General features: G+C 40.8%; 1 protein-coding gene across 5 annotated transcripts in view; it reads left to right on the forward strand.

The window, feature by feature from the left end:
- The window catches only part of ATXN3 (ataxin 3), a 37,350-nt gene that overhangs the window by 6,793 nt on the left and 6,332 nt on the right, over window positions 1-24,225 (forward strand). For 2 of the 5 annotated variants that reach the window (XM_008148432.3, XM_054715823.1), the window contains exons 2-10: window positions 303-467; window positions 852-896; window positions 2,242-2,327; window positions 2,745-2,811; window positions 5,214-5,301; window positions 10,871-11,003; window positions 11,382-11,548; window positions 15,152-15,248; window positions 21,574-21,671. In XM_008148432.3, the coding sequence (XP_008146654.1) occupies window positions 303-467; window positions 852-896; window positions 2,242-2,327; window positions 2,745-2,811; window positions 5,214-5,301; window positions 10,871-11,003; window positions 11,382-11,548; window positions 15,152-15,248; window positions 21,574-21,671 (946 nt within the window). Of the gene's footprint in view, window positions 1-302; window positions 468-851; window positions 897-2,241; window positions 2,328-2,744; window positions 2,812-5,213; window positions 5,302-10,870; window positions 11,004-11,381; window positions 11,549-15,151; window positions 15,249-16,183; window positions 16,238-21,573; window positions 21,672-24,225 lie in introns of those variants that run through there. The other 3 variants (XM_008148433.3, XM_054715824.1, XM_028155934.2) reach the window with 3 other exon arrangements.

The raw sequence follows: 24,225 nt of genomic DNA on the forward strand, positions 1-24,225 counted from the left end.
AAGTGCTAATAGAGTAATTTTTAGTAAAATATGAGATTTGGTGTATTTCATAGATATTTGTTTAATATAAATCATAAGTTTTTCATTATATAGCTAAGTTATTGTGGTTTCATTAATGGCAGAATTGTAAAATAAATGTTAAATGAAAATGCATTTACCTTTTGTTAGTCCTGTTTGTCTAAAGCTAGAAAGGTTCAGTTTAGACAATTAAGAAGTTAATCATTAAATTCCTCTTTAAGGAAAGACCCTGAACAAATCTGTTTATCAAGCCACATTTGAATTTTTTCTTTTGGAAATATTAGCAAGAAGGCTCACTTTGTGCTCAGCATTGCTTGAATAATCTATTGCAAGGAGAATATTTTAGCCCTGTGGAATTATCTTCTATTGCACATCAACTAGATGAAGAAGAGAGGATGAGGATGGCAGAAGGCGGAGTTACTAGCGAAGACTATCGCACGTTTTTACAGGTACTGATTTTAAACTCGCCAAATTGCGTTTTTTAGAAAATGTGGGTATTAAGACTCATAGAGAGCAGGCAGACAGCTCTGATGAGGGGGAGAGGGTGTTTAAGGGCGTAGAGGGATTGAGAAAAAAAAAAACCACACCAAACAAACCCAAACACACATGGGTATTAAAAAGAAAAAAGAAAAGAAAAAGAAAAAATGTGGGTATTGTTTAGAAAAGAACAAACTATTCTCCCTATCGGGATCTGACTTGTTAATTATAACTTTGCTCTTGACTTTGTAAATGAGAATGCTCAAAATGTTATTTTAAATACACACATTAATGGCAGTTTTTTCTTCTTTCTCCACCCTCAACCCCCGCCTCAACTACCTTTCCGAATTAAACAGCAGCCTTCTGGGAATATGGATGATAGTGGTTTTTTCTCTATTCAAGTAAGTAGTCACAGCAAGTACTAAGTGTTGTTTTTGTCCCAGGCTGTGTTTAAGCTCAGGATATGATTGATAGAAGTATCTTCTTACAGCGTTTCATAGTCACTATAATGATATGACCTTTAGAAGTTCCTACAATGGGTTGTATCTAAAAGTATAAGCTTGTATTCTTAGAGTATTAGATTTTTATATAGATAAACATGAAAATTAGGATTGTAGAATCTTCATTTTAGAGTAGGGCTTTTTTGAAAGATTATTTAATTTGCATCTGGATACTAATAACCTTAATTCCAGTAAGTCACAGTCTTTTAAACTTACTATCTCTTGTGTAAATTTGAGAAAATGCAACACCTCACTGTCTTCCCTTTTAATTGGCCTACTAAGACTGGATTATTTTATTATGGTCTGGGGCTTTTCTTTTTCTTTTCTTTTTTCTTTTTAACATATATTCACCCATAGAATTCAAAGGAAGCTGTATTACTTGTGAGATTCTTTTATCTGTGGGTCTTCTATTGTGTTTCTAACACCTTGGAGGTGTATCCTGAGTTCTTTCGGAACCTCTCTTGAAGGATCTAGTTATGAAGATAATTTTGTTTGCATTCCCCTTGCGCTGTCCTGGACTCCTCATTCACCAGCATTTCCATTCAGTGCTTCTCTAGCCCTTCCTACTACAGGGCTAGGATGGAAGTCTGAGGGGCCCAGCACTTGTCATTTGTGGTGTGTGGCGCTGCCCTTGGTGCTGATTCACATGTTTGCTAGTACCAAGTTCACTTGCTGCTTTGTCAGCTACCTAGAAGGATAGGTAGTGAATTTTCAGAAATCTCCTATTTCTTTCTAGACAGTTTTAAATAACCAGGGTTATCTTTTGTTTTTTCCTAAAATTATAGACCTATGATAGCAGGAGATTAAAATCTATGAAAACTTCAGTTTAAATCCCTAGAAAGAACTCATTTTAATAGACGTATAATTATCACTGTTACTAACATATCAGGTAGTGAGTTGAAATGTAACTTTTCTGCAGCAGGACCATAGCATCCAAGTTATCATATGTATATAGAGGACTAGTTTTAAGAATATACATCTGGATTTTTGAGGCAGTTTTATCTAGGAATTGTGTGGTTCCCTGGAATACCCCAGAAACCTAGAGTTAAAAAGACTTTTTAAATGCTATGTCTGTATGTTATTTATAGATTTAGTGAAATATCTTATACACACTTTAAAAACACCATAGCCTGCCAGGGAAATTGTTATATGAAGTACAGTTGTTTGCACAACTAACATGGCTTTCCCTATTTACATTTGGAATTGAATGGTTTAGCTCATGAGAAGTTGCTGTTTTTTTTAACAGGTTATAAGCAATGCCTTGAAAGTTTGGGGTTTAGAACTAATCCTGTTCAACAGTCCAGAGTATCAGAGGCTCAGGATCGATCCCATGTAAGATTTATTTTGCTTTTCCTACATTTCTTTTCCTAAATTTGATTTTTAAAGTAATAATTTCTTAAGAAAAATACATTTTGAATGTTTTGTTTTGATGTGCCCTGCTTCGTTCCCTATTTCTCCTTTTGGAGATGTCCATGAACATGTGCCCTCTAAGCCTTCCTGGCAGCCCCGTGTGTGGTGGCACAGAGCTGGTTCTTTAGTGCTGCGTGATGCCTCCATTTTGCACAGCATCCCAAATGTGTAGAAGGATTCATTCTGTTGGTAATTTAAAAAAATTAGTGATACTTAACTGTAAACATAATCTTAAATTGTCATAAGTTTTATATAACACTTGCCAGTAGACAAACTAAATGAATATGAACTCTAATACTTCAACTTAATATTGGGTCTGTATTTTTTTTCCTTTTCTAGAAATGAAAGATCATTTATATGCAATTATAAAGAACACTGGTTTACAGTTAGAAAATTAGGAAAACAGGTAATGTTTCTCCTCCTTCGTTGTATTTTTTCTCATTCTGCACTCCATTTGCAACTAAAATGTTCAACAGTCCAGAGTATCGGAGGCTCAGGATCTGATGAAGAAACTCACCATTCATGTGTATATATGTAGCATAGTTTCAGTCTTGATAGATAGAAATGTGCTATTTTAAAAGACAGTATCAGTTTCCATTATCTCTTTATTTGTGACAACCATGTACAGTTTAGCTGTATCACAAGAAAAATTATTTATTTAAGACAATGGCAGCCCTGGCTGGGTGGCTCAGTTGGTAGGAGCATCATCCCATGCACCAAAAGGTTGCAGGTTCAGTCCCTGGTCAAGGCAGGTATGGGAGGCAACCGATAGATGTTTCTCTCTCTCTCTCTCTTCTTCCCTTCCTCCCTCTTTCTCTTCTTTTCCCTCTCCCTCTACCTCTTTAAAAATCAATAAAAACATATCCTCAGGTGAGGATTTTTAAAAAAAGGTGGTTAAAGTGGGTTTTATGTGATTAATATTTTGTCAGTTAACTCTTCCATTAATAGATTTGTATTTAGCACAAAACCTGAAACAGTATTCCGTGGGAATAAAACTTTTCAACCATGTTTGCTTCAGCACAGCAAGATAAATTCACATTCCCAAATGCCACATAATACTTATATCCACATAAAATCATTTCTATTTTTAAAAATCATTTTTTGGACAAGCCTTTTTAAAGATCAAGAATTATGCCCAAGCTGATTTGGCTCAGTGGATAGAGGGTCACCCCATGGACTGAAGGGTCCTGGGTTTGATTCCAGTCAAGGGCCTGTATCTTGGTTGCAGGCTTCATCCTCAGGGTGCATGCAGGAGGCAACCAATCGATGTGTCTCTCCCACACTGATGTTGATCTCTCTGTGTCTCTCCCTCTTCCTTCCACTCTCTCTAAAATCAATGAGGAAAAAAAATAATCCTCGGTGAGGATTAACAAAAAAAATAAAGATCAAGAATTATACCTAAAATGTTATTTAAAAAAAATAATTACTAATTATCTTTGTACACATGGTTCCATTTTTGAAACAGGAATTACTTAAAGTCTGTTTTTAGAATTTTGAATCTAATTTTGAATGATTGTTATTGAAAGTGGGCTAATATAAGAAAAAGGAATTAACTATTGATGCATGCAGCAACACGGGTGAATCCCCAAGTAATTATGCTGAGTGAAAGAAGGTAGATACAAAATACTACATGCTGTATGGTTCCATTTATATAAAAGTGTAGAAAATGCGAACTAATCTGTAGGGACAGAAAGCCAGTCAACCAGTGGTTGCCTGGAGATGAGGAAGGCAAAGAAGAATGAAAAAGGAGGGTCCCAGGGCACAGGAACTGGGCAGTAGGTATGTTCAGTCTCTTGGTTGTGGGGATGGTCAGCAGCTTCATCTTAAGGTCCGTCCAGAGGAGCTCGGAGCAGGTGTGGAGAAGGAGATGTGGTAGGACAGAGAGAGACCCGAATGGGAATGGACTCCAGGGAGAAGCAAGGGCAGGACACTGACAAGATGCTTTAACCTCTAGGTTTCATTTATATCTTTGAAAATTATGACCAAGTATTCTTTATTTTTGTGTATAAAATCAGTGGATTTTTTAAAAGATCTTAAAAAAGATTAGATTCCAGAAGTTCCTTTGTATTGATTTGCATGTAAACTTATACCATTATTTTGAGAGGTTTTAAAATTTAGTTCTTCAAAATTGAATTTTCACATTTTAAATTACTCTATTTTTGACAAATACAGAAATGACAAATTTTGGCTTATTAACTTTAGCTATAATTTATATTTTTGTTTAAAATTGCATTTTTCACCACAGACTCTTTTGTCAGAGGTCCATTGTGGTTAAATTAGGACTCCTGTGAAGCAGTGACTAAATGATGTTAATTCCATGCAGTGGTGGCTTAGTGATCTTTTTAAAATGAGTTGGTGATTACAAATTCTCCTCCTGGAATAGACTGGCTGTCTCACCGTTGAAATCTTTGACCAAAATATCAGTAGTAGGAAAACTTTGTGTAGTTATCATTTTTCTTCCACATCAGTATAATGTGAGTAGAATCAGGTTTTGACAGGAGATTTAATTATAGCTATAAATAAAGATACCTTAAAGTACTATCAGTTTCTATTCTTTTTTGGGGGATTTAAAGTTTATGGCTTAAAGCAAACTTTTATTTTTTAAAAAAGGATTTAATAGTGATAAACCTTTAACATTCTATTTCAGGTTTTTAAAATCGCGTTTTTTTAAAAATCTCAGTGTGACTTGTTTTCAGTGTTTAGACAGTCATACTAAGCTTAGGTGGGTTATATCTATTTGTAACATGTGAAATTTCCTTCTTAATTATAATGTATATTAATTTAAATGTTGGCAATTTTTTTTTTCAGTGGTTCAACTTGAATTCTCTCTTGACGGGTCCAGAATTAATATCAGACACATACCTTGCACTTTTTTTGGCTCAATTACAACAGGAAGGTAAATAAAAATGGAAAATTTTATAATGTTATCTTTCAAAGAAGCTAAATAAAACTAACTCATTAGATATGAATGTAACAAAACTATTTTTATGGCAGTGGCAGTGAAGTAATCTTTGTTTTACATGGTGAACCTGAGGCTGTGGTCTGACTGATACTGTTCAGGTAGCGTTCTCCCACCTGGCCCTTCCCTGAGGATGCTGCTTCCTTTGCAGCTCTCAGTAATGGCTCTTTTTCCTCCCATACCTCACATACCACAGAGCCAAGGGGAGGGTCAAGTAATTCTCTTCCTCCTCCTTGCCCCTTCTGGGCCACTGTTCTTCCCTAAAATTTCCAGCTCCTTCGACATACATCTCACTAGATTAAACTTGACCCCCTGATTTTTGCTCCGTCTCTTTTCCATTGAAGATTTTAGGGTCTGACTTACTGTCTTCTTTCTGCTTTAACTCCTTTCACCATTCTTAGTGATCTTTATATAAAAAATCAATCCAAAACCTTGCTTCTTACTTCCAAATATCTTTTTTTCCCCACTCTTGCCTTGCGGTTACCAATAACTGTACTACCTTTAAACCCTAATTGCAAGCATCCTATTTTTTTTGACTCTTGCCTCCTATCTTTGCACCATATTTTCTCTGTTTTGTCCTTTGCAACAATTCTTTAAACCCTACCACAAGGTCCAAACATCCTCTTATATTGTTCTTATCTTACTCTGCTTATTTTCTATAATCCGGCATTATAATCACTACATTCCTCAACTCCTTTCCCTCCATCATACTTTCATAACAAAATTCCAAACCTGGTTAAAACCAAAACTTTGATCTTGTCCATTCCTGCACCAGAGCAGCTGAACATGGCTAAAGAATAACATAAGCCCTGGCCGTTTTGGCTCACTGGATAGAGTGTCGGCCTGCAGACCAAAGGGTCTCGGGTTCGATTCTGGTCAAGGGCACATGCCTGGGTCGCAGGCTCGATCCCCACTGGGGGGTGTGCAGGAGGCGGCTGATCCATGATTCTCTCTCATCGATGATGTTTCTATCTCCCTCCCTCTCCCTTCCTCTCTGAAATCAATAAAAATATATTTTAAAAAAAAGAATAACATAAAATGTGATGATTGATTTTGCTTTAAAGCTATGGTCACAAATTTCAAATGAGCCTTTAGTGCTACTTGCCATTCTTACTGTTTTCTTGTAAGTTCACTTACTCTCCATGATGGGTATTGCACAGCTTCTCTCTTCAAACCTTTAACCATTCCCCTGTCCCTTCCTGCATTTATTATATTAGCTGAAAAACTTCTATACAAATAAACTTTCCCTCATCAAGTATTTGGTTATCCTCAAGTGTAGTCATATAGCAAAAGCAGGATAAATATTTATTTTATCAGGTTTTCAAATCATTTCATTTCATAGTATCTTTCCTTCAAAGGTAACCAATTGAATGGTTGTTTTTTTCTAGTCATTGTAAACCAATCCATTAAACATAGTTTATATGTTTCAGTTTATTATAATATTCATATTGATACTCAGATTGTTCCATCTTGGACCACTGGGAACCTTTTGAACTTGACTCCCAAATTTCTGAAATGAACCAAGCAGCAAGCTACTCGCGCACGGAAGGTCTAGGGTCCCACCAGCGTGGCAGGTCTGGGTCTCGTACAATTTCGCGCACTGGGCCTCTAGTATTTAAATAAAATTGAGGTAATGGCAGACCAGCTTTTGCAGTTTTAGTTATTTGTGTGTAATTCACTCTTCTTACCACTTTATTTCACAATTTGTGCGAAATCTTTGGTTAGTGCAATAAATGAGACCATGGAAATATACTTAAGTTGTTGTAGGACCCAATGGTTGCGGCTTCAGTTCCCGGGCCCATGCTATCCCTCAGGTTTTCCATTTCAAGTAAGGATCACTTTCTTGCACTCTGGTTCCCATATATTATATTGATAAAACAGCCCTGAGTGATTTTTTAAAAAAACATAATGCATATTATGGCACAACCTCACCTTTGAGTGGCTTCCCAGCACACATAGAATCTAGTCTTGAATAAAATCTAGGCTTGAATAAAACCTAGGATTCTTACAGTATATGAATCCTTTCTCATATTAACAGAATTTTCAGGCTTATCTTTTATATCTCCTGCCCTTTTAGTAAAAGTGTTTACAGATCACAGTCTGGGAACTGGCATGCTTATTGCTGCTGGGTTGGTCCTCATAGGGCTTTCCAGTTCACATGTAACTTCTTTGATTTTATATACTAGTACTTGTATCTCTTTTCTTTTAAAACCTTAGTTTTTAACTATTCTTCCCTTCTTGAAATGCTGTCTACACTTGGCTTCCAGGCCACAGTGCTCTGATTTTCCTTTTCTTTCATTGGCTGCTTCCTTCAGATTCCTTTTGTGGATTGCTCTCCAACTTCTAACCATTGCGTGTTCAATCCCTGACAACTTCTTGACTGTGTGCTGTCCCATTATTTTAACTAAGATCTGTATGCCAATTCTTCCCAAACTTTTACATGCTGTCTAGGTAGCTACCCTGAACACAAAATTCTTAACTTTGATATCTCCACTTAGAACTCCAGAAAGCATTTCAAACTGAACATGTTGGAAAAAAACTGATTATTTTTTCTCCCTGTACATGCTATCCCTCAGGTTTTCCATTTCAAGTAAGGATCACTTTCTTGCACTCTGGTTCCCATATATTATATTGATAAAACAACCCTGAGTGATTTTTAAAAAACATAATCATATTAGGGCACAACCTCACCCTTCACCTTTGAGTGGCTTCCCACCCAGCACACAGAATGAAATCTAGTCTTGAATAAAACCTAGGATTCTTACAGTATACCACCTGAATAGAAAGGGTTTCTGCTCTTCATGGAATGCCGTGGTGTGCCAACATAGTTCTTCTAGGATCTGGAAACAATTTACTGGCATAAAACATGTTAAACCATCTGAACTCTGAGCACACTCGTCCTTGTAAAACCAAAATGGCTAGCCCGGCCAGTGTTGTTCAGTGGTGGAGTGTTGACCCATGAACCAGGAGGTCATGTTTCGATTCCAGGGCAGGGCATATGCCTGGGTTGCGGCCTCAATTCCCAGTAGGGGTATGCAGGACACAGCCGAACGATGATTCTCTCTCATCATTGATGTTTCTATATCTCTCCCTCTCCTTTCCTCTCTCTAAAATCAATAAGAATTATTTTTTTAAAAAAGGTTAAATGATTTACTGTTTTGAGTTTTTCCATTAATACTCTTTGGTCCTATTCATTTGTTTCATTATCTGTTTTTATTTTTTGGTATTATTTCACTATCTATTAATGCTCACAAAGGATATCCAGTAAGAAGCACCAAAGTTTAAGAAAATTTTATGGTAGAAAAACATAAATCGATTAGAATGACTTAGGTATAGCCCACCCTTATTCAGTTTTTACGACTATGTGGAGTATTTAGCTGGGAAAACTGGCTTTATAGAATCGTATTTATAAAAAACTAGAGGCCCGGTGCACGAAATTCGTGCACGGAGAGGGGTTGTCCCTCAGCCCAGCCTGTACCCTCGCCAATATGGGACCCCTCAAGGGATGTCCGACTGCCCGTTTAGGTAACAGAGGAAGACAAGCTTTCCACCTGCCCTGGCCAGGCCTAAGCCTCCACTCAAGCTACAAAGTTTCAATTATAGAAGGTAAACAAATTCAAACAAATGGCGGTGGAATGGAGCTTGGGAGAGCAGGCCAGGGTTGCCGCTGGCAACAGGGGAAACAAAGCTTTCCGCACACCCTGGCCGGGCCCACCCGCTTAAGGCAACAAAGTTTTAATTATAACCCCAACAGAAATGGCTGCCGGCCTCGGAGGGAGCCCCAGGCGTGGCTCCGCTCCAGGCTACAAAGTTTCAATTGTAGAAGGAAAATAAATTCCAGATACCAGGGCCTCTGCTTGGGTTGTCAGGGGGCGTGGCCAGGCCTGCAAACCACCACAGGCCCCTCGCTCAGGCTGCCCCACGCCCCAAGGGAACCCCCACCTGATCCGGGACACCCTTCAGGGCAAACCAGCTGGCCCTCACCCCTGTACCAGGCCTCTATCCTATCTAATAAAAGAGTAATGTGCAGATTGATCATCACTGCAACACACAATATAGCTGCCCCCATGTGGTCAAAGATCCTGCCCCCATGTGGACACAAGATGGCCAGCAGGAGAGGGCAGTTGGGAGGCACCCGGCCTGCAAGGGAGGGCAGTTGAGAAGGACCAGGCCTGCAAAGGAGGAAAGTTGGAGGTGATCAACCCTGCAGGAGAGGGCAGTTAGGGGTGACCAGGCCGGCAGAGGAGGGAAGTTGGGGGCAAACAGGCTGGCAGCAGAGTGGTTAGGGGGTGATCAGGCTGGCAAGCAGAAGCGGTTAGGAGCAATCAGGAAGGCAGGCAGGCAAGCAGTTGGGAGCCAGCAGTCCTGGATTGTGAGAGGAATGTCTGACTGCCGGTTTAGGCCTGATCCCACTGGGCCTTGCTCTCTGTGGCTGTAGCCATCTTGGTTTGGGTTAATTTGCAGGCTTGCTCTGATTGGATGGTGGGCATGGCTTGTGGGCGTGGCTTGTGGGTGTGTTAGAGGTATGGTCAATTTGCATATTTGTCTATTATTAGATAGGATTATATAGGATTTGCCGAAACCGGTTTGGCTCAGTGGATAGAGTGTCGGCCTGCAAGGGTCCCAGGTTCGATTCCTGTCAAGGGCATGTACCTTGGTTGCGGGCACAGCCCCAGTAGGGGGTTTGCAAGAGGCAGCTGATAGATGTTTCTCTCTCATCGATGTTTCTAACTCTCTATCCCTCTCTCTTCCTCTCTGTAAAAAATCAATAAAATATTTTTAAAAAAATAAAAAATTATATAGGATCAGTGTAATTCTTTCAAAAGACAAGCCACACCTTTCATACCCTTATGTAGATTTTAGGTATTGCTTCTCAGAGCTTGTTTTCAGTTAGGAAAGGTGGGGGTGGGGGGTGTCAAGGTGAGGAGGCAGCTCTTTCCACAGATAACTTATTTTACATTTATTATAGATTATTACATATGTTATCTGATCATGTCCTCACAGTAGCCCTCAGAGGAAGTACCAGTATCATCTGTTTTACAATTGAAGAAACCAAGACATAGGTGGGCAAAGTGATTTACTGGAGACCATGCAGCTAGGAAATGGAAGAGCTCGGATTAAAAACGAGGCCGACTGCTTCCACATTCCTTCCTCTTACCCGGTCCTTTACTGCTTCTCTGCTGCCATGTAGTGAGTAGCCTACTTGGTCAAGCACTGTTTTAGGAGGGCCCTTTACAGATATTATTTCCTTTATTTCTGATACTCTGGGAGATGGCTGTTCCCATTTTACAGGTGAGGAAAGTCACACTCAAAGACTTACAGGTAATTTGTCCTGGCTTACCCTACCAGTCCGTAGGAGAATCATTACTGAGCTCAGCTTTTTCTGATTCATCAATTTATATTCTTTCCACTACTATATACCCTGCAGCCTCTCTAGCTACTATCATTTTTCACTGATTTTGAATCTCTTACTAGCTGTTTTAGTTTATTTTTGCCTTTTTTTTAGGTTATTCTATATTTGTTGTTAAGGGTGATCTGCCAGATTGTGAAGCTGACCAACTCCTACAGATGATCAGGGTCCAACAGATGCATCGACCAAAACTTATTGGAGAAGAATTAGCACAAGTAAAAGATAAGAGGTAAAATTAACTCTGCAGTATGGAATGTATGATACTATTTCATTACAAGAAATACATTTTCATGCTAACATTGGATGGGTGGTCCTTTTATTGTTGGTGATTTTTTTAGACCCATATATTTTAGTAAAGTTTATTGGTTCAAACTTGAATCAATTCTTTGAATTACTTAAAAATGTTAACTTAGAGTCACATCGCAACACAAAGTTTATATTATTAGACCTTATCTGCAAGAAAATGTGTAAGTTTATTTCTATTTTTCAATTATAATTGACTGAAATGTGTAAGTTTTGACTTATATAAAACCTTCAGTTTATAAATATTTTTATATCTAAAATGCAAGACTGGTCTGTAGTTATTATCAGTGCTTTCCTTCTTTAGAGTCCAGACAATGGATTTGGAACAAACCTTAGAAGTAAATGATGGGCCAGGAGTGTTAGATGAAGAGGAGGAGGATTTGCAGCGGGCTCTGGCCCTAAGTCGCCAACAGATTGACATGGAAGATGAGGAAGCAGATCTCCGCAGGGCTATTCAGCTCAGTATGCAAGGTACAGATGTTCTGACAGGGTTTTTTCATTGTTAAAGAATTGATTCAGATAATTCTTGGTTTCCTGGAAGTTAATGAACTGTTAGAAGATTCTTTGACAGTTACTGCAGAATCAATAGCTATGTATAGTCAGATGTTCTTTAGGTTTTCTTGTAATACTAGAGGCCCAGCGCACAATTCAATCGTGCGAGTAGGGTCCCTAGGCCTAGCCTCCTGCGATCAGGGCCATCTTCTGCCTGTTCACCAGTCCCCAGGCCCAATGCTGCCTCCGCCGCCGCCACTGAGCTGCCAGGCTGTTGGGATCACCAGCTCATTCCCAGCTGCTGCCGCTGCTGCTGGGGCTTGAGGCGCTGACAAAGTGGAGCACGGCAGGGGATTGGGGTGCACACACGTGCACCAGGCCAAAAGCCTCTGGTAGAGGCTTTTGGCCTGGAGCCGGTGTGGACAACCAGCTCCCCGCCTCCGATGGCAGGGGAGCCGGGTGTCCAGGGTGTCCGAGGCAGCCCCCCTCAGCGGCCGGATTGCCCTTGAGAGGCGCGGGGGGCGGGAGTTGAGAGGCGCGGGGGGTGGGATATGCCACCTTGAGTCCCGCCCCCCAGCCTCCCGCCGCCCAATCGTGGGCATAGCGGAGTGATGGTTATTTGCATATTACCTTTTTATGAGGTAGGATAACTTTTACCACCTTTGTTATATTAGGACTAAATATATATTTTTTAATCCTCACCCGAGGTCATTTTCATTGATATTTTTAAAAATATGTTTTTATTGATTTCAGAGAGAGGAAAGGAGAGTGAGATAGAAACATCAATGATGAGAGAGAATCATTGATCAGCTGTCTCTTGCACACCCCCTACTGGGGATCAAGTCCACAACCTGGGCATGTGCCCTGACCTGGAATTGAACCGTGACCTCCGTTCATGGGTCGACACTCAACCACTGAGCCACACTGGCCATGCTTCATTGATTTTTAGAGAGAGGGGAAGGAAGGGAGAAAGGGGCAGGTCAGAGAGGGAGAGAGAGAGAAGCATTGATGTGAGATAGAAAATCAATATGTTGCATCCTCCTGCACACACCTCTACCAGGGCCAGGGTACTGAACCTGCAGTCAAGGCACATTCTTCAACTGGGAATCGAACTCACAACCCTTTGGTGCGCAGGGCAATGCTCCCACCAACCAAGCCACACTGGTCAAGCCAACTGTGGAGAGCGGCCACAGTGTTTGGACAGGTTCAAGCCTCGAACTATTGAGAGGGCACAGTCCTCTCATTGCCACGTGCAAGTCCCAGCTTGGAGGGCAGAGCCCTCACAGCACAATTATAGCCAACAGCTACAGTTGTAAGCTTGAACCTATGGTCTGAACACGTGGCCCCATGTGCCTGAGTGATGTGGGCTTGGTAGAGTTCAGGTGCATGTAATTGAGTAGGATCAAAACTCACGAGAATGTTGTAAACATCTTGACCACGCCCTTACTTTGCCTCATGGACTCTGACTATAAAATAAAGACACAGAGAATGTAGTCCCTGGTGCTCTCTCTCCATCCGGGAGCATCATCCCACCCAGACCCAGCTTTTATTCTCTCGTCTGTCTTTTCTCAATCCTTCACCGCCCCCTCTCAGGGTCACTGAACCTGACCAAGCTTGTGTGGCACATAAGGCGCCCTGGGGATGAGTATGCCATGGCCGTGCCAGCCCACCACAGATAACTAGCTATATTTTTATTTCTGGTTATTCCATTTGGTTATAATACTATACTAACACAGCAATAAATTGAGGTTAATCTTTGTGGGCAAAAGTGGGGGAACTCTTACCCAGGCCAACTGTTTCATAAATGTATTTGCTGTTGGGCCCAAAGGAAGGCCTGGACAGAGAATATAAATTTATTTTAGAAAACTCTAACATTGGTGTCTGTGCAACGTATAGCTTGAGTCCACTTTGATGCTTTTATAGTAATGTAAGCCCATAAGCAGAGGAAAAGTAAGACATTCCCTAGGGAATCCAGGTGGAAGGAAATGTCTGGTTTGTAGCTCTAAGTGGCTTACATAAAAGCGTGAGAAATTTCTTTTGATAGTTTTGTTTTCATTTAATTAATATGATTTTGCCTTCTACTTTCTAATGAAATTATTGGTTGAATTCCTGAAATCTATATGATAAAAGTCCAGTGGCCAGAACGCTGGAATGACCAAATGACTGGTCACCAGGAGGTGCATGGAGCACCTCTTAGTCCCTCCCCACAAGCCTGCGAGCCACTTGTGGCTGGGCTTGTGGCTCTTGCAGCTCGTGGGGCGCGGAGGGGCTCGCGTGGCGCGGTGGCTCTCGTGGCGGCGAGCTACTCACGCAAGGCAGGTCTGGGTCTCACGCGATTTCGCACGCTAGGCCTCTAGTATCTAAATAAAATTGAGGTAATGGCAGACACCAGCTTTTGCAGTTTTAGTTATTTGTGTGTAATTCACTCTTCTTACCACTTTATTTCACAATTTGTGCGAAATCTCTGGTTGGTGCAATAAATGAGACCATGGAAATATACTTAAGTTGTTGTAGTACCAAATTTTTGAAGATAAAGGAACACAGAGAATGTGTTTGTTTTATGATCATCCGCTTTAAGTTGGTTCTAAGGAATTCTATGTCTTTGGACATATAAATTGATGTCTAATAAGTTAAAAGAGAGCACGCAAGAGTGGTGTTAATGGCTCTTCCTCCCTAGTTGGTTGTTGGACTTAAATCCTCACATTTGCTACCACAGTTGGGTGACAGCTTTGGCTGTAGTGCAGTGATGGGCAACCTTTTGAGCTTGGTGTGTCAAACTTCGCCAAAAAACTGAGCATAACTAGGGTAGTGTGTCACTTTGAGGAAAAACATTATTTCGCAAATGCTTCATCCTCAGGAGCAGCAAATGTTTCATCCTCGGCATGCGGCCGCCTCAGCGGCCGCGTGTCATCAGAAATGGCTACGCGTGTCAGTGCTGACACGCGTGTCATAGGTTCGCCATCACTGCTGTAGTGGATACTGGTTAGGTTTGAACTGTGTTATTCAGATATCCCCTGAGGCTTTCACACCCTTTCTTATCTATCTATATAAAATGCTAATATGCAAAGTGTCCCCTTGGGAGTTTGACCGGGAGACCAGGAGTTCAATTGCTTGCTATGATGTGCGCTGACCACCAGGGGCCGGCGCAGAATGAAGGAAGGTCCCGGCCGGCAGCCAAGGAAGGGGAAGCCCTGGCCAGCAGGTGGCAGCCGGGAAAGAGAGGCCCCAGCTGGCAGCTGGGGAAGGGAGGCCCTGGCCAGCAGCGGGAAGGAAGGCCCACGCCTGGCAGCTGGAAGGCCTGGATCGTCCCTGATGGCAGGCCAGGCCTAGGGCATCTAGTATTTACAGAATAATAGCAGAATCTGTTTAAGAAGAAAACATTTTAAAAGTTTTTGTGTGAGGAGGTAGGAGTGGCTGGGGAGAGGCCAATGGGGGAAAAAAAGAGACATATGTAATAGTTTAAACAATAAAGAATTTAAATTAAAAAAATCTTTTGTGTGTAATTCACATAAGTATAAACATATTGTTACTTTACCTGGTAAATAAACTGTTTGTTTTTGTCCTATTTTCATTTGTTTTCAGGTAGTTCCAGAAATACACCCCAAGATGTTCCACAGACATCAGGTACACAGCTTACTTCAGAAGAGCTACGGAAGAGAAGAGAAGCCTACTTTGAAAAGTAAAGTAGTTGGTACAATATTAAAATTGCATATTCAGTCTTTACTTTGGCTATTTTTCTATTTGTGAACTTATAGCTTTGGCTTAAACTATTTATTTTTATTTTATTTAGGATTCTCTTTTTAAAAAAAACTGGTTACTCCCTGACCCTGTGAACATTTGAATGTACTTACTGTAAATTACAACAAATAAACTGTGAAATGGAATGTTGTTTTAGGGGGAAACTTTGCCCCAATACTAATTAAATTTACATGAAATTGGGTGAAGGAAACCCTGTGAAATTTCAATCATCAAAAGGAAAATGAAATTTGATCAAGGCAAGAACAATGCTTAATGATCCTTTGAATGTGCTTCTCAGTTCCTAATTCTGCAGTGTTCTCCTGTCTGTTCATAGCAAACAGCATTTGTGGTAGGGGAGCACACTCCTACCACAGATAGAGGTGGTGGCGAAGAGCTCTGCTCATGCGCTCTAGTGCGGTACTGCAGGACTGGCAGCATCCGGGATGTGAGGGCAGACCATAAATCTGAATCATCAGCTCCTGAAACCTAACTTTGTACCAGCTTTATAAAAAGTGCCCTTAAAATAAAAATTTTATCCCAGAAAAATACCACTCTTTCCAATAACTATCACTCACAGGTCTTCCCTTTATCTTAATGATAAAAATCCATCGTGGAAATTACATCTATAATAGATATTCAGATCCTCTGATCCCAGATCACAAACCAAAAGGCCAGTGGCTGAAGTTGGCCTATTAATTACTGTACTTCATCAATTCTAAGATGCACATATTCTTACATCTCGACATCTCTGCACCTGAGAAGCATCTCACAGTCATATTTGGCAGTATTTTAGTGGTACCTAAGATAATGGAGCTAAAATTTGATGGTGTAATGGAGATAATATTTACTTGTTTTCTGTGTTTGTTTGTTTTTAAGTCACAGCTCAGAAGTATATGAAGGAAAGTTCTGATCAACTGACATCCTCTTAATGTGAGATATTTCTAGTCTTTATTCAGTGATAGATTAATGGATTTAATTATATGTAAAATTTCAAAATAGTGCTTATTAGTACTCCTTACTTCCTTTTAAATTTAACTTTTATTTTTTAAATATGACAAACTTAAAATTCATATAAAAGTAGAGAAACCAGCATAATGAACCCCTATTGCCCAGATGTAACAAATATTAGCACATGACCAGCCTCGTGTTTTTATGTCCCCATCTCCTATGCTCTTCACTCTTCTACCCCCAACCTGGGATTTTTTTGTAACAAATCTAAATCATTATATCATTTATCCATATTTATTTCAGTACGCCTCTCTAAAATATATGAGCTTATTTTTTTACATAGCCAAATGCTATTGTCACACAATAATATTTTATAATATCATAAAATATCTAGTTAGTATTAAAAATAACTTAAAACTACTTAGATAAAACTAATATCCTAGAAGTTTTATTTTAAGACATATCAAAATTAAAAGAAAACATAATTCTACTTTCCTTTAATAACTGATGTTAGTATTTGCCACATTTTCTTCTGGTCACACAGACACACATATATATTACTTATACCCATTTTCCCCTAATAGTAAGTATTCTTTGTAAATAAGCTATATGATACTTTGTAAAATTAAAGTATGTATCACAATTTATATATGAACATTTTGATTTTTGCTATTATAATTAACTAGTGGCCCAGTGCACGAAATTTGTGCATGGGGGCTGCGGGGGAAGGGTGTCCCTCAGCCCAGACTGCACCCTCTCCAATCTGGGACCCCTCAGGGGATAACTGGCAGTCGGACATCCCTCTCACAATCCAGAACTGCTGGCTCCTAACCGCTCGCCTGCCTGCCTGATTGCCCCTAACTTCTTCTGCCTGCCAGTCTGATTGTCCTTAACTGCTTCCCTGCTGGCTTGATTGCCCCTAACCACCTCTGCCTCGGCCCTGCATCCGGAACCCAGGACTCCCTCCTCCAGCCAACCACAGGCACCCGGGATCCAGGCTTCCCTCCCTCTGGTCAGCCATAGGTGCCCAGGTTGGCTGCAGCTGTAGGGGACGGTGGGCAGGTGGCTTCGCCTGGGCTGCAGCCACAAGTGCTAGTGCCCGGGACTGCGGGGTGGGCAACTTCTCCATCTTCCCTGGGATGCAATGTAGGTGACTTCTCTAGCTGGCTGTGGCCTGGGATCATGGGGCAGGCAGCTTCTTCGTCTCCCGGGCTGCAGCCAGCCTCAAGGCGCTGGTGCCCGACTTCTCCGACGCCCACAGGCCCGGAGTGGCAGGGGAAGTGGGGGGGGTGCTGCTGCCATGTTTTCAGGTTAATTTGCATACTCACTCTGATTGGCTGGTAGTGTAGCGGAGTGATGGTAATTTGCATGTTTCTCTTTTATTAGTGTAGATAGTGCAACGAACTATCCATGTACTGACTCGGTGCCTCAGATCTATCATTGTTTCTTCTAATTATTTTGAGGATGTCAGATTTTTTAGTTAAAGAACATGAACATTTTTAAGGCGTTGGTACAGATTTCTAAACTGCTTTCCAAATAATTTCCAAGTGATTCTTCTACCATGTTTTTTTTCAGACTTTGTGTTTTTGTTTTGTTTTGTTTTTGTTTTTTTGCCAGAATAAAATTGTCCAAATAGACATACTTAATAGAGAATCTACAAAGTTCACAAATACATCTAAGAAAAGGAAACCATCTTTTAAAGTATAAAAAACCAATCTCTCTCTTATTTAAACATTTTAAAAGATTGTTTGGATTAGAAATGTGGAATTTTCAATACATTGAACTTTTTAGAGTGGAAAGAATAATGCAGTAGCATTCCATAATGACCAAGTACGTTCTAACAAGCACAATGCCAGTGATAACTAATGCAGATGGTTTATCAACCCTGTTCCCTTTCATGATGGCTGAGCGTCGGTATAGCTCCCTCCTGGTTGGAGAGTGGTTGATGGGGAGGGAGGTGCGCAGTGAAGGTTTCCAGTTTCAGCTTTTCCATCCTCTCCCTCCTGGTTTGATCTCAGAAATACTGGTGGGGCTCTGGCTGATGTAGCTCCGTTGGCTGAGCATTGTCCAGGGCACCAAGAGATCACTGGTTAGCTTCCTGTTAGATGCCTGGGTTTTGGGCTTGATTACCCAGTAGGGGCTCTCAGGAGGCAGCCGATCGATATTTCTCTCATCGATTTTTCTATCTTTCCCTCATCCTTCCTCTCTCTCTAAAATCAATAAAAACATTTAAAAATATTTTTATTGATGTCAGAGAGGAAGCAAGAGAGAGAGAGAGAGAGGAGAGAGACAGAAACTTCAATGATGAGAGAAAATCATTAATTGGCTGCCTCCTGCAGGCTCCACTGGGGACCAAGCCCAACCCGGGCATGTGCCCTGACTGGGAATCAAACCATGACCTCCTGGTTCCTAGGTCAATGCTCAACCACAGCTATGCCGGCCAGGCTCAATAAAAACAAACAAACAAACAAAAATACTAGTGGAGAACTAGAGAAGATGTAGAGTCAAATGTTGCTGAGCAGAGTTAAGAGCTAACTTCTTGGTATTTCTTTTTAACATTGACTAGCATTCAAAATCATGTAGGGCTCATTAATAAAGGGGCTGAAAACTAATACTTGCCTTTCACTAGAATTTCTGATTATTAAGCCTAGATGGGCCCCTGTCTCCCTAGCTTCCATCTTTGGAAATGTGGCTGTAAGCTTCTCGACTTAACTCTTCCTTCTGACCCTCTTCAAACTGACCATGGTGCTAACTTGTTATTTATTACAATTTATAGGTTTGGTGGGAGTTTTTGTTTTTTGTAGGACATTTGAAGCTTCATACTTAATGTATTCATGCATGTAGCATAAAAATACTGTTAAAAATCTACCTGTTACAAGCTCATATGTTATGAATAAGAGTTGTTAAATTTTTCATAGCCGTATTTTTTTTCAGTAATAATCTCTAAACCCATTTTACCCATCATAAAACCCCATAAAAGCAAAACTATTATATCAGCTATGTCATTACAAAACCCGCCTTCACTCACATGTTATAAGCATAAAATTCGGCAAGGTATGCAAAACTATTTCATAAACTGTTATGTGCTCCACAGATATACATTAGCATGATTAACGTCTTCTCACAGGTTTTCTCTAAAATGATGCAGATTCTTAATTTAAAAAGTGTTTCCCAACAAGTACTGTTTTCGTGGTCATGGATTGCTTTCATTTTTTGATTGCCTAATACTTGAGCCACCACTTCAGTGGCATGGCTTGGTTAGGGTTCAGTTTAAGAAACATAAACTACTTAGAGGTGTTTTAAGCAGAAAGTACTTAATACACAAGGTAAGGCCTTATGCAATCTTAGAAAGAGCTGAATATAGACTGTAAGCCAGGTCTCCATAATTCCAACTTGTCTGAAGAGCTTTGACCACTGACCAAGTTGAGATAATGGAGAATCAGGATACCGAGTTTAGGAACACACTGCCTGAGCTGTGATCCTAGGATCAGGAAACTGTCACCACAGTTGCCTAGACATGAAGACTCAGGAGCATGAAATCTGGCTGCACTGCAACTGCTGTAAAGCAGAATTCTGGGACTGGCATCTCTATGACTTGACTTGGTGCAGAGGACAACGAAAGCAGCAGGGAGATGGCTGTGCCTCATTTCTGCCCTTTAAAACTCATGCAAATGCTTTAAAAGCACTCTTTTTCCAGAACCCTAGGTCTAAAGCAATTTAAGCATGTCGCTTTTAGCTTTCCCCACTCTGTGATACAGAAGGCACAGTGGGAATGGATGCTGAGTGCTATTTGAGCACTTTCTATCTTACGGTGTCATCACATATTAAAGGTGTTAGAAGTGTTTCAAGGTTGGCAGTTCATTTACTCGCTTTTCATGAATTTAAAGTAGAATAAAAGTTGCCACTCTACAGTCGCTGTCTCACCTGTCACTCCCTTGCATTCTGATGTGTTTTCTTGAGTGGAGCAAGAAGTGGGCATGGAGAGATACCTGATGTGCTAGGAAATCTACATAATTCACAACCTGTCTTTCTTGTGCCACGTTCCAGAGTCAGAGTATGCTAGTAGGAGTATACTGCCCACGTGTACATCATTAGCCTGCACACCAGAGTCATAAACATGTGAAGATGTCACTATGCTTGCTCCAAGACCAATAAGGAGAAAGTTGAATTTTCTTTGTTGCTCATATTTAAAACACAAGATTAAGGGGGACCCTAGAAAAAATGTGCTATCAATAGTGTTACTGCTAATTTTAAAATTCTGTTTCCTTTAAAAATCCTTTTATGCATTTTTTTTTTGAAAGCTATGGCTTCTCAGATTATTGCTGTTTTTCAGGTTTTTTAATTTTAGCATATATATATGTATGAAGTCATTTAAATATACATAAATGCAGAAATAGTTCACAGAGCTCCATATACCCATCACTCAGATTCCCCAGTTGTCACATTTCTGAACCATTTGAGAATAACTTGCAAACATGATTTCTCATTACATGTCGGCACTTCAGTGTATATTTTCTAAGTACAAGGACCTACCTATTACACCATCATAACCATCATGTTTAAATGTTTTATGACATACCGGGAGAACTTATTTTAATGTAATAGATATTACTGAAACTTGGTAACGTATATTAAATAGTTTTCATTTCTTGCATTCATCAAGTATTTGATGAGTATCTACTAATGCCTGGCATAGTTTTATGCACTGGGCAACAAACAAGATAAGGGGTGTACTCTTGTTAGCTTACATTCTAAAGAGGAAGACAGAAGACACCAGATGGTGATAAGTTTATGCTGAAAATTAGAATGAAGTGATGAGATAGGGGGAATGCCAGGTGGCCACTGAGGAGGGTGGGCAGGAAAGGTATCTCTGAAGAGATGTGAAGCTCAGATCTGAATGACAGGAAGGAGTCCGCCATGGAAAGATCGTGTTAACGCTTACGGTAATTTGAGATGCTTTACTTTCCTTGAAGTGCTTATTTTCAGTGACCTTCCACAATATTAAGGATCTGTAAACCAACACATTTGCATAAAAATAGCTGCCAGTGAATCCTTTTGTACAATGTGTTATTTTATGGTTAAAAATACCTGTCTATTAATTTCTCTGATAAATGAAAATTTTACATCCAGATTTTCTAGGATCGCACTGTGATACTTTTAACTAACATATACCAGACTGATTGCTCTTGCATCCTGTTGTGGTGTTCATGCCAGTGACTTTCGTTTTGGGGAACCATTTATTTTCCATGTGAATAGCACTTCTCCTGGCGTATTTATTCTGAAGGTTGGTTTGTTTAATTCTCTTTTGCATGTTTCAGGCAGCAACAGCAGCAGCAGCAGCAGGACCCACCAGGACAGCTTTCGCACCCACGTGAAACACCAACCACAAGTTCCAGAGCAGTTGGCAGTGACCCAGGTACACCTCCGGCTGTACATCACGGTCGTTACCTCCACACTATTTGACACACAGGCTCTGTGTGATTTTGGCTTTACAGGCTGTTTTTTTCTCTCTTTAATTGTATCGAATTTTTGAATGAATTTGTAAACTAAATTCTCTGGATTAAGGAGCAGGCAGACTAGAGCACTCAAAGAGTATTTTTCTTAAAATTCTGAATGATACCCTGCAACGTCACAGTAATTAGTACATTCTACGCAAGTTCTTCAGAAGTAATGAATATTGCTAGGTAGAAAATAAATACGTCTTACCCCCTGGACAACTAAAACCACCTAAGTGTAGTCTAAGTAGCAACAGGAAGTCTAGAGTTACATACCAGGCCTGGGTGTAATAAGTCTTAAACTTTGGCCAAATATAGTTTAGTAGAAGTTGAGTGAAAAACTGAATATGACAAAGGACTTCTAAGCCGAATGTGTGAAGAACTCTCAAAACAGAGATAAGAAAACAGCTCAAAAAATGGGCTAAGGATTTGAATGGATACTTCACCAGATAAATATATGGGTGACAAATAAGCACATTAAAATATGCCCAACATCACTCATCATTAGGGAAATGCAAATTAAAACCACCATGACACACCTCTGAGAATGGTTTGCTAAAGAAACAAAATTGACAACACCAGAGGCTGACAAGGTGCAGAGCAACTGGGACTCGCCTACATTGTTAGTAGAAATTTAAATGGCACAGCACCTTTGGAAAACGGTTTAATATTTTCTTAAAGTAAACTGAACCACGAGTTCTACTGGTCCCACTCCTAGGTGTATAAACCAAGAAAAAGAAAACGGAGGTTTTCACAGAAAAGATTTGCATGTGAATCCTTAGAGCAGCTTTATTCATAATTGCCTCAAACTGGAAACTGCCTAAAATGTTGTCCTCCAGTTGGTAAATGGATGCACAACCTGTGGCACAACCAAACAATGGACTGTATCAGCAATGAAAAGGGATGAACTGGTACTGTTTTCTACTCCTGCTAAGTACAGCTGTCAGCCCTGAGCATTCGTATTAAACAAACGTAAGAGTCTGAAAGGTAGAGAGAAGACAGATGGGCTAGGGAGCTAAGAGCAGAGGAATGACAGAGTGGTGAGTGGCCTGGGTTTTCTTTTTGCCTCATCTGTCATGGACCTTGTGCTGGAGAAACCACAGGTGCCAACCAAGAAAAAAGCGCCAAGGAAAACCTGTTCTGTGTAGCCACAAGGGGCCACCCAACAAGACAGAAACGTTTTGATAATAAACACCTTAGTCCAGCCAAACTGGATGAGTAAATAAACTGGCCCTACTGCCACCTCACCCTGTCAGCAGAGGCCAACTGGGAGCCTAGACTTGTATCCCCGCCTGGCAGTAATGAGGCACACCTCCCCGCCCCCGGCCAAGGTGGTGTCCAAGAAAGCCAGGCGGGGAACTGGAATTTGTCCTTCCTCCAGGAGGCAGCAAGGCCACCTTTGCCGTGGTGTCAGTGGTCGTAGGGATCCTGGACCTGCACCAGCAATGAAGAGGCGTCCCTCTGGCTTCCTGCCTGGGTGGTGTCAGGAGAGGCTTCGCTCAGATTCAGGGTTGTCATTGAGGCGGAAACAAGGCCACTCCCACAGTGTCGGTGAGAAACAGTAGCAAGGCCTTCCTACCCTCCCAGTCATGTAGACATCGGTGGAGGGCAGTGGGAAGCCAGAACTCCCACAGGTGTTCAGCGATTGGGTTCACACACACCCTCCCCTATCTGGCAGCAGCAGGTTAGCACCCTTTCCCCCCACTGGTGCTGTGTCAGGAGGCCTGCTAAAAGAGAAGATTTAAGTAAGATTCACAGTCTTCTAATATCCAGATGTCTCGGAGTCAATCCAGAATCACTTGTCATACCAATAGTCAGGAAAAGTTCAACTTGAATAACAAAAGAAATTCCTAAGCACCATCACCTAGATGACACTGATGTTAGAATTTCCTGACAAGGATTTTTAAAGCAGCCATCATAAAAATGCTACGATGAGCAATTACAAACATGCTTGAAACAATGAAAAATTGGAAAGAAATAGAAGCTATAAAGATCCAAGCCCAGCTGGTGTGGCTCAGTAGAGTGTCAACCCATGAACCAAGAGGTCATGGTTCGATTCCCGGTCAGGGCACATGCCTGGGTTTCGGCTTAATCCTTAGTAGGGGGCGTGCAGGAGGCAGCCAATCAATGATTCTCTCTCAGCATTGATGTTTCTAGCTCTCTCCCCTCTCCCTTCCTTTCTCTGAAATCAATAAAACACTTTTTTTTTAAAAAAAAGGAGAACCAAATGGAACTCTTAGAACTGAAAAATAATAACTGAAATTTTAAAATTTAGTGGATGGACCCAACAGGTGAATGGAAGGACAGGAAGAGTCAGTGATCTTGAAAACAGAACAGAAATTTCCCATTCTGCCCGCTGGTGTGGCTTAGTTGGTTCAGCCTCATCCCATGCACCAAGAGGTCCCAGGTTCAATTTCCAGTCAGAGCACATGCCTGTTCGCTGGCTCGATCCCCAGTAGGGGGCATGCAGGAGTC

This window comes from Eptesicus fuscus, chromosome 5 (genome assembly GCF_027574615.1).
Source record: "Eptesicus fuscus isolate TK198812 chromosome 5, DD_ASM_mEF_20220401, whole genome shotgun sequence".
Taxonomy (NCBI): domain Eukaryota; kingdom Metazoa; phylum Chordata; class Mammalia; order Chiroptera; family Vespertilionidae; genus Eptesicus; species Eptesicus fuscus.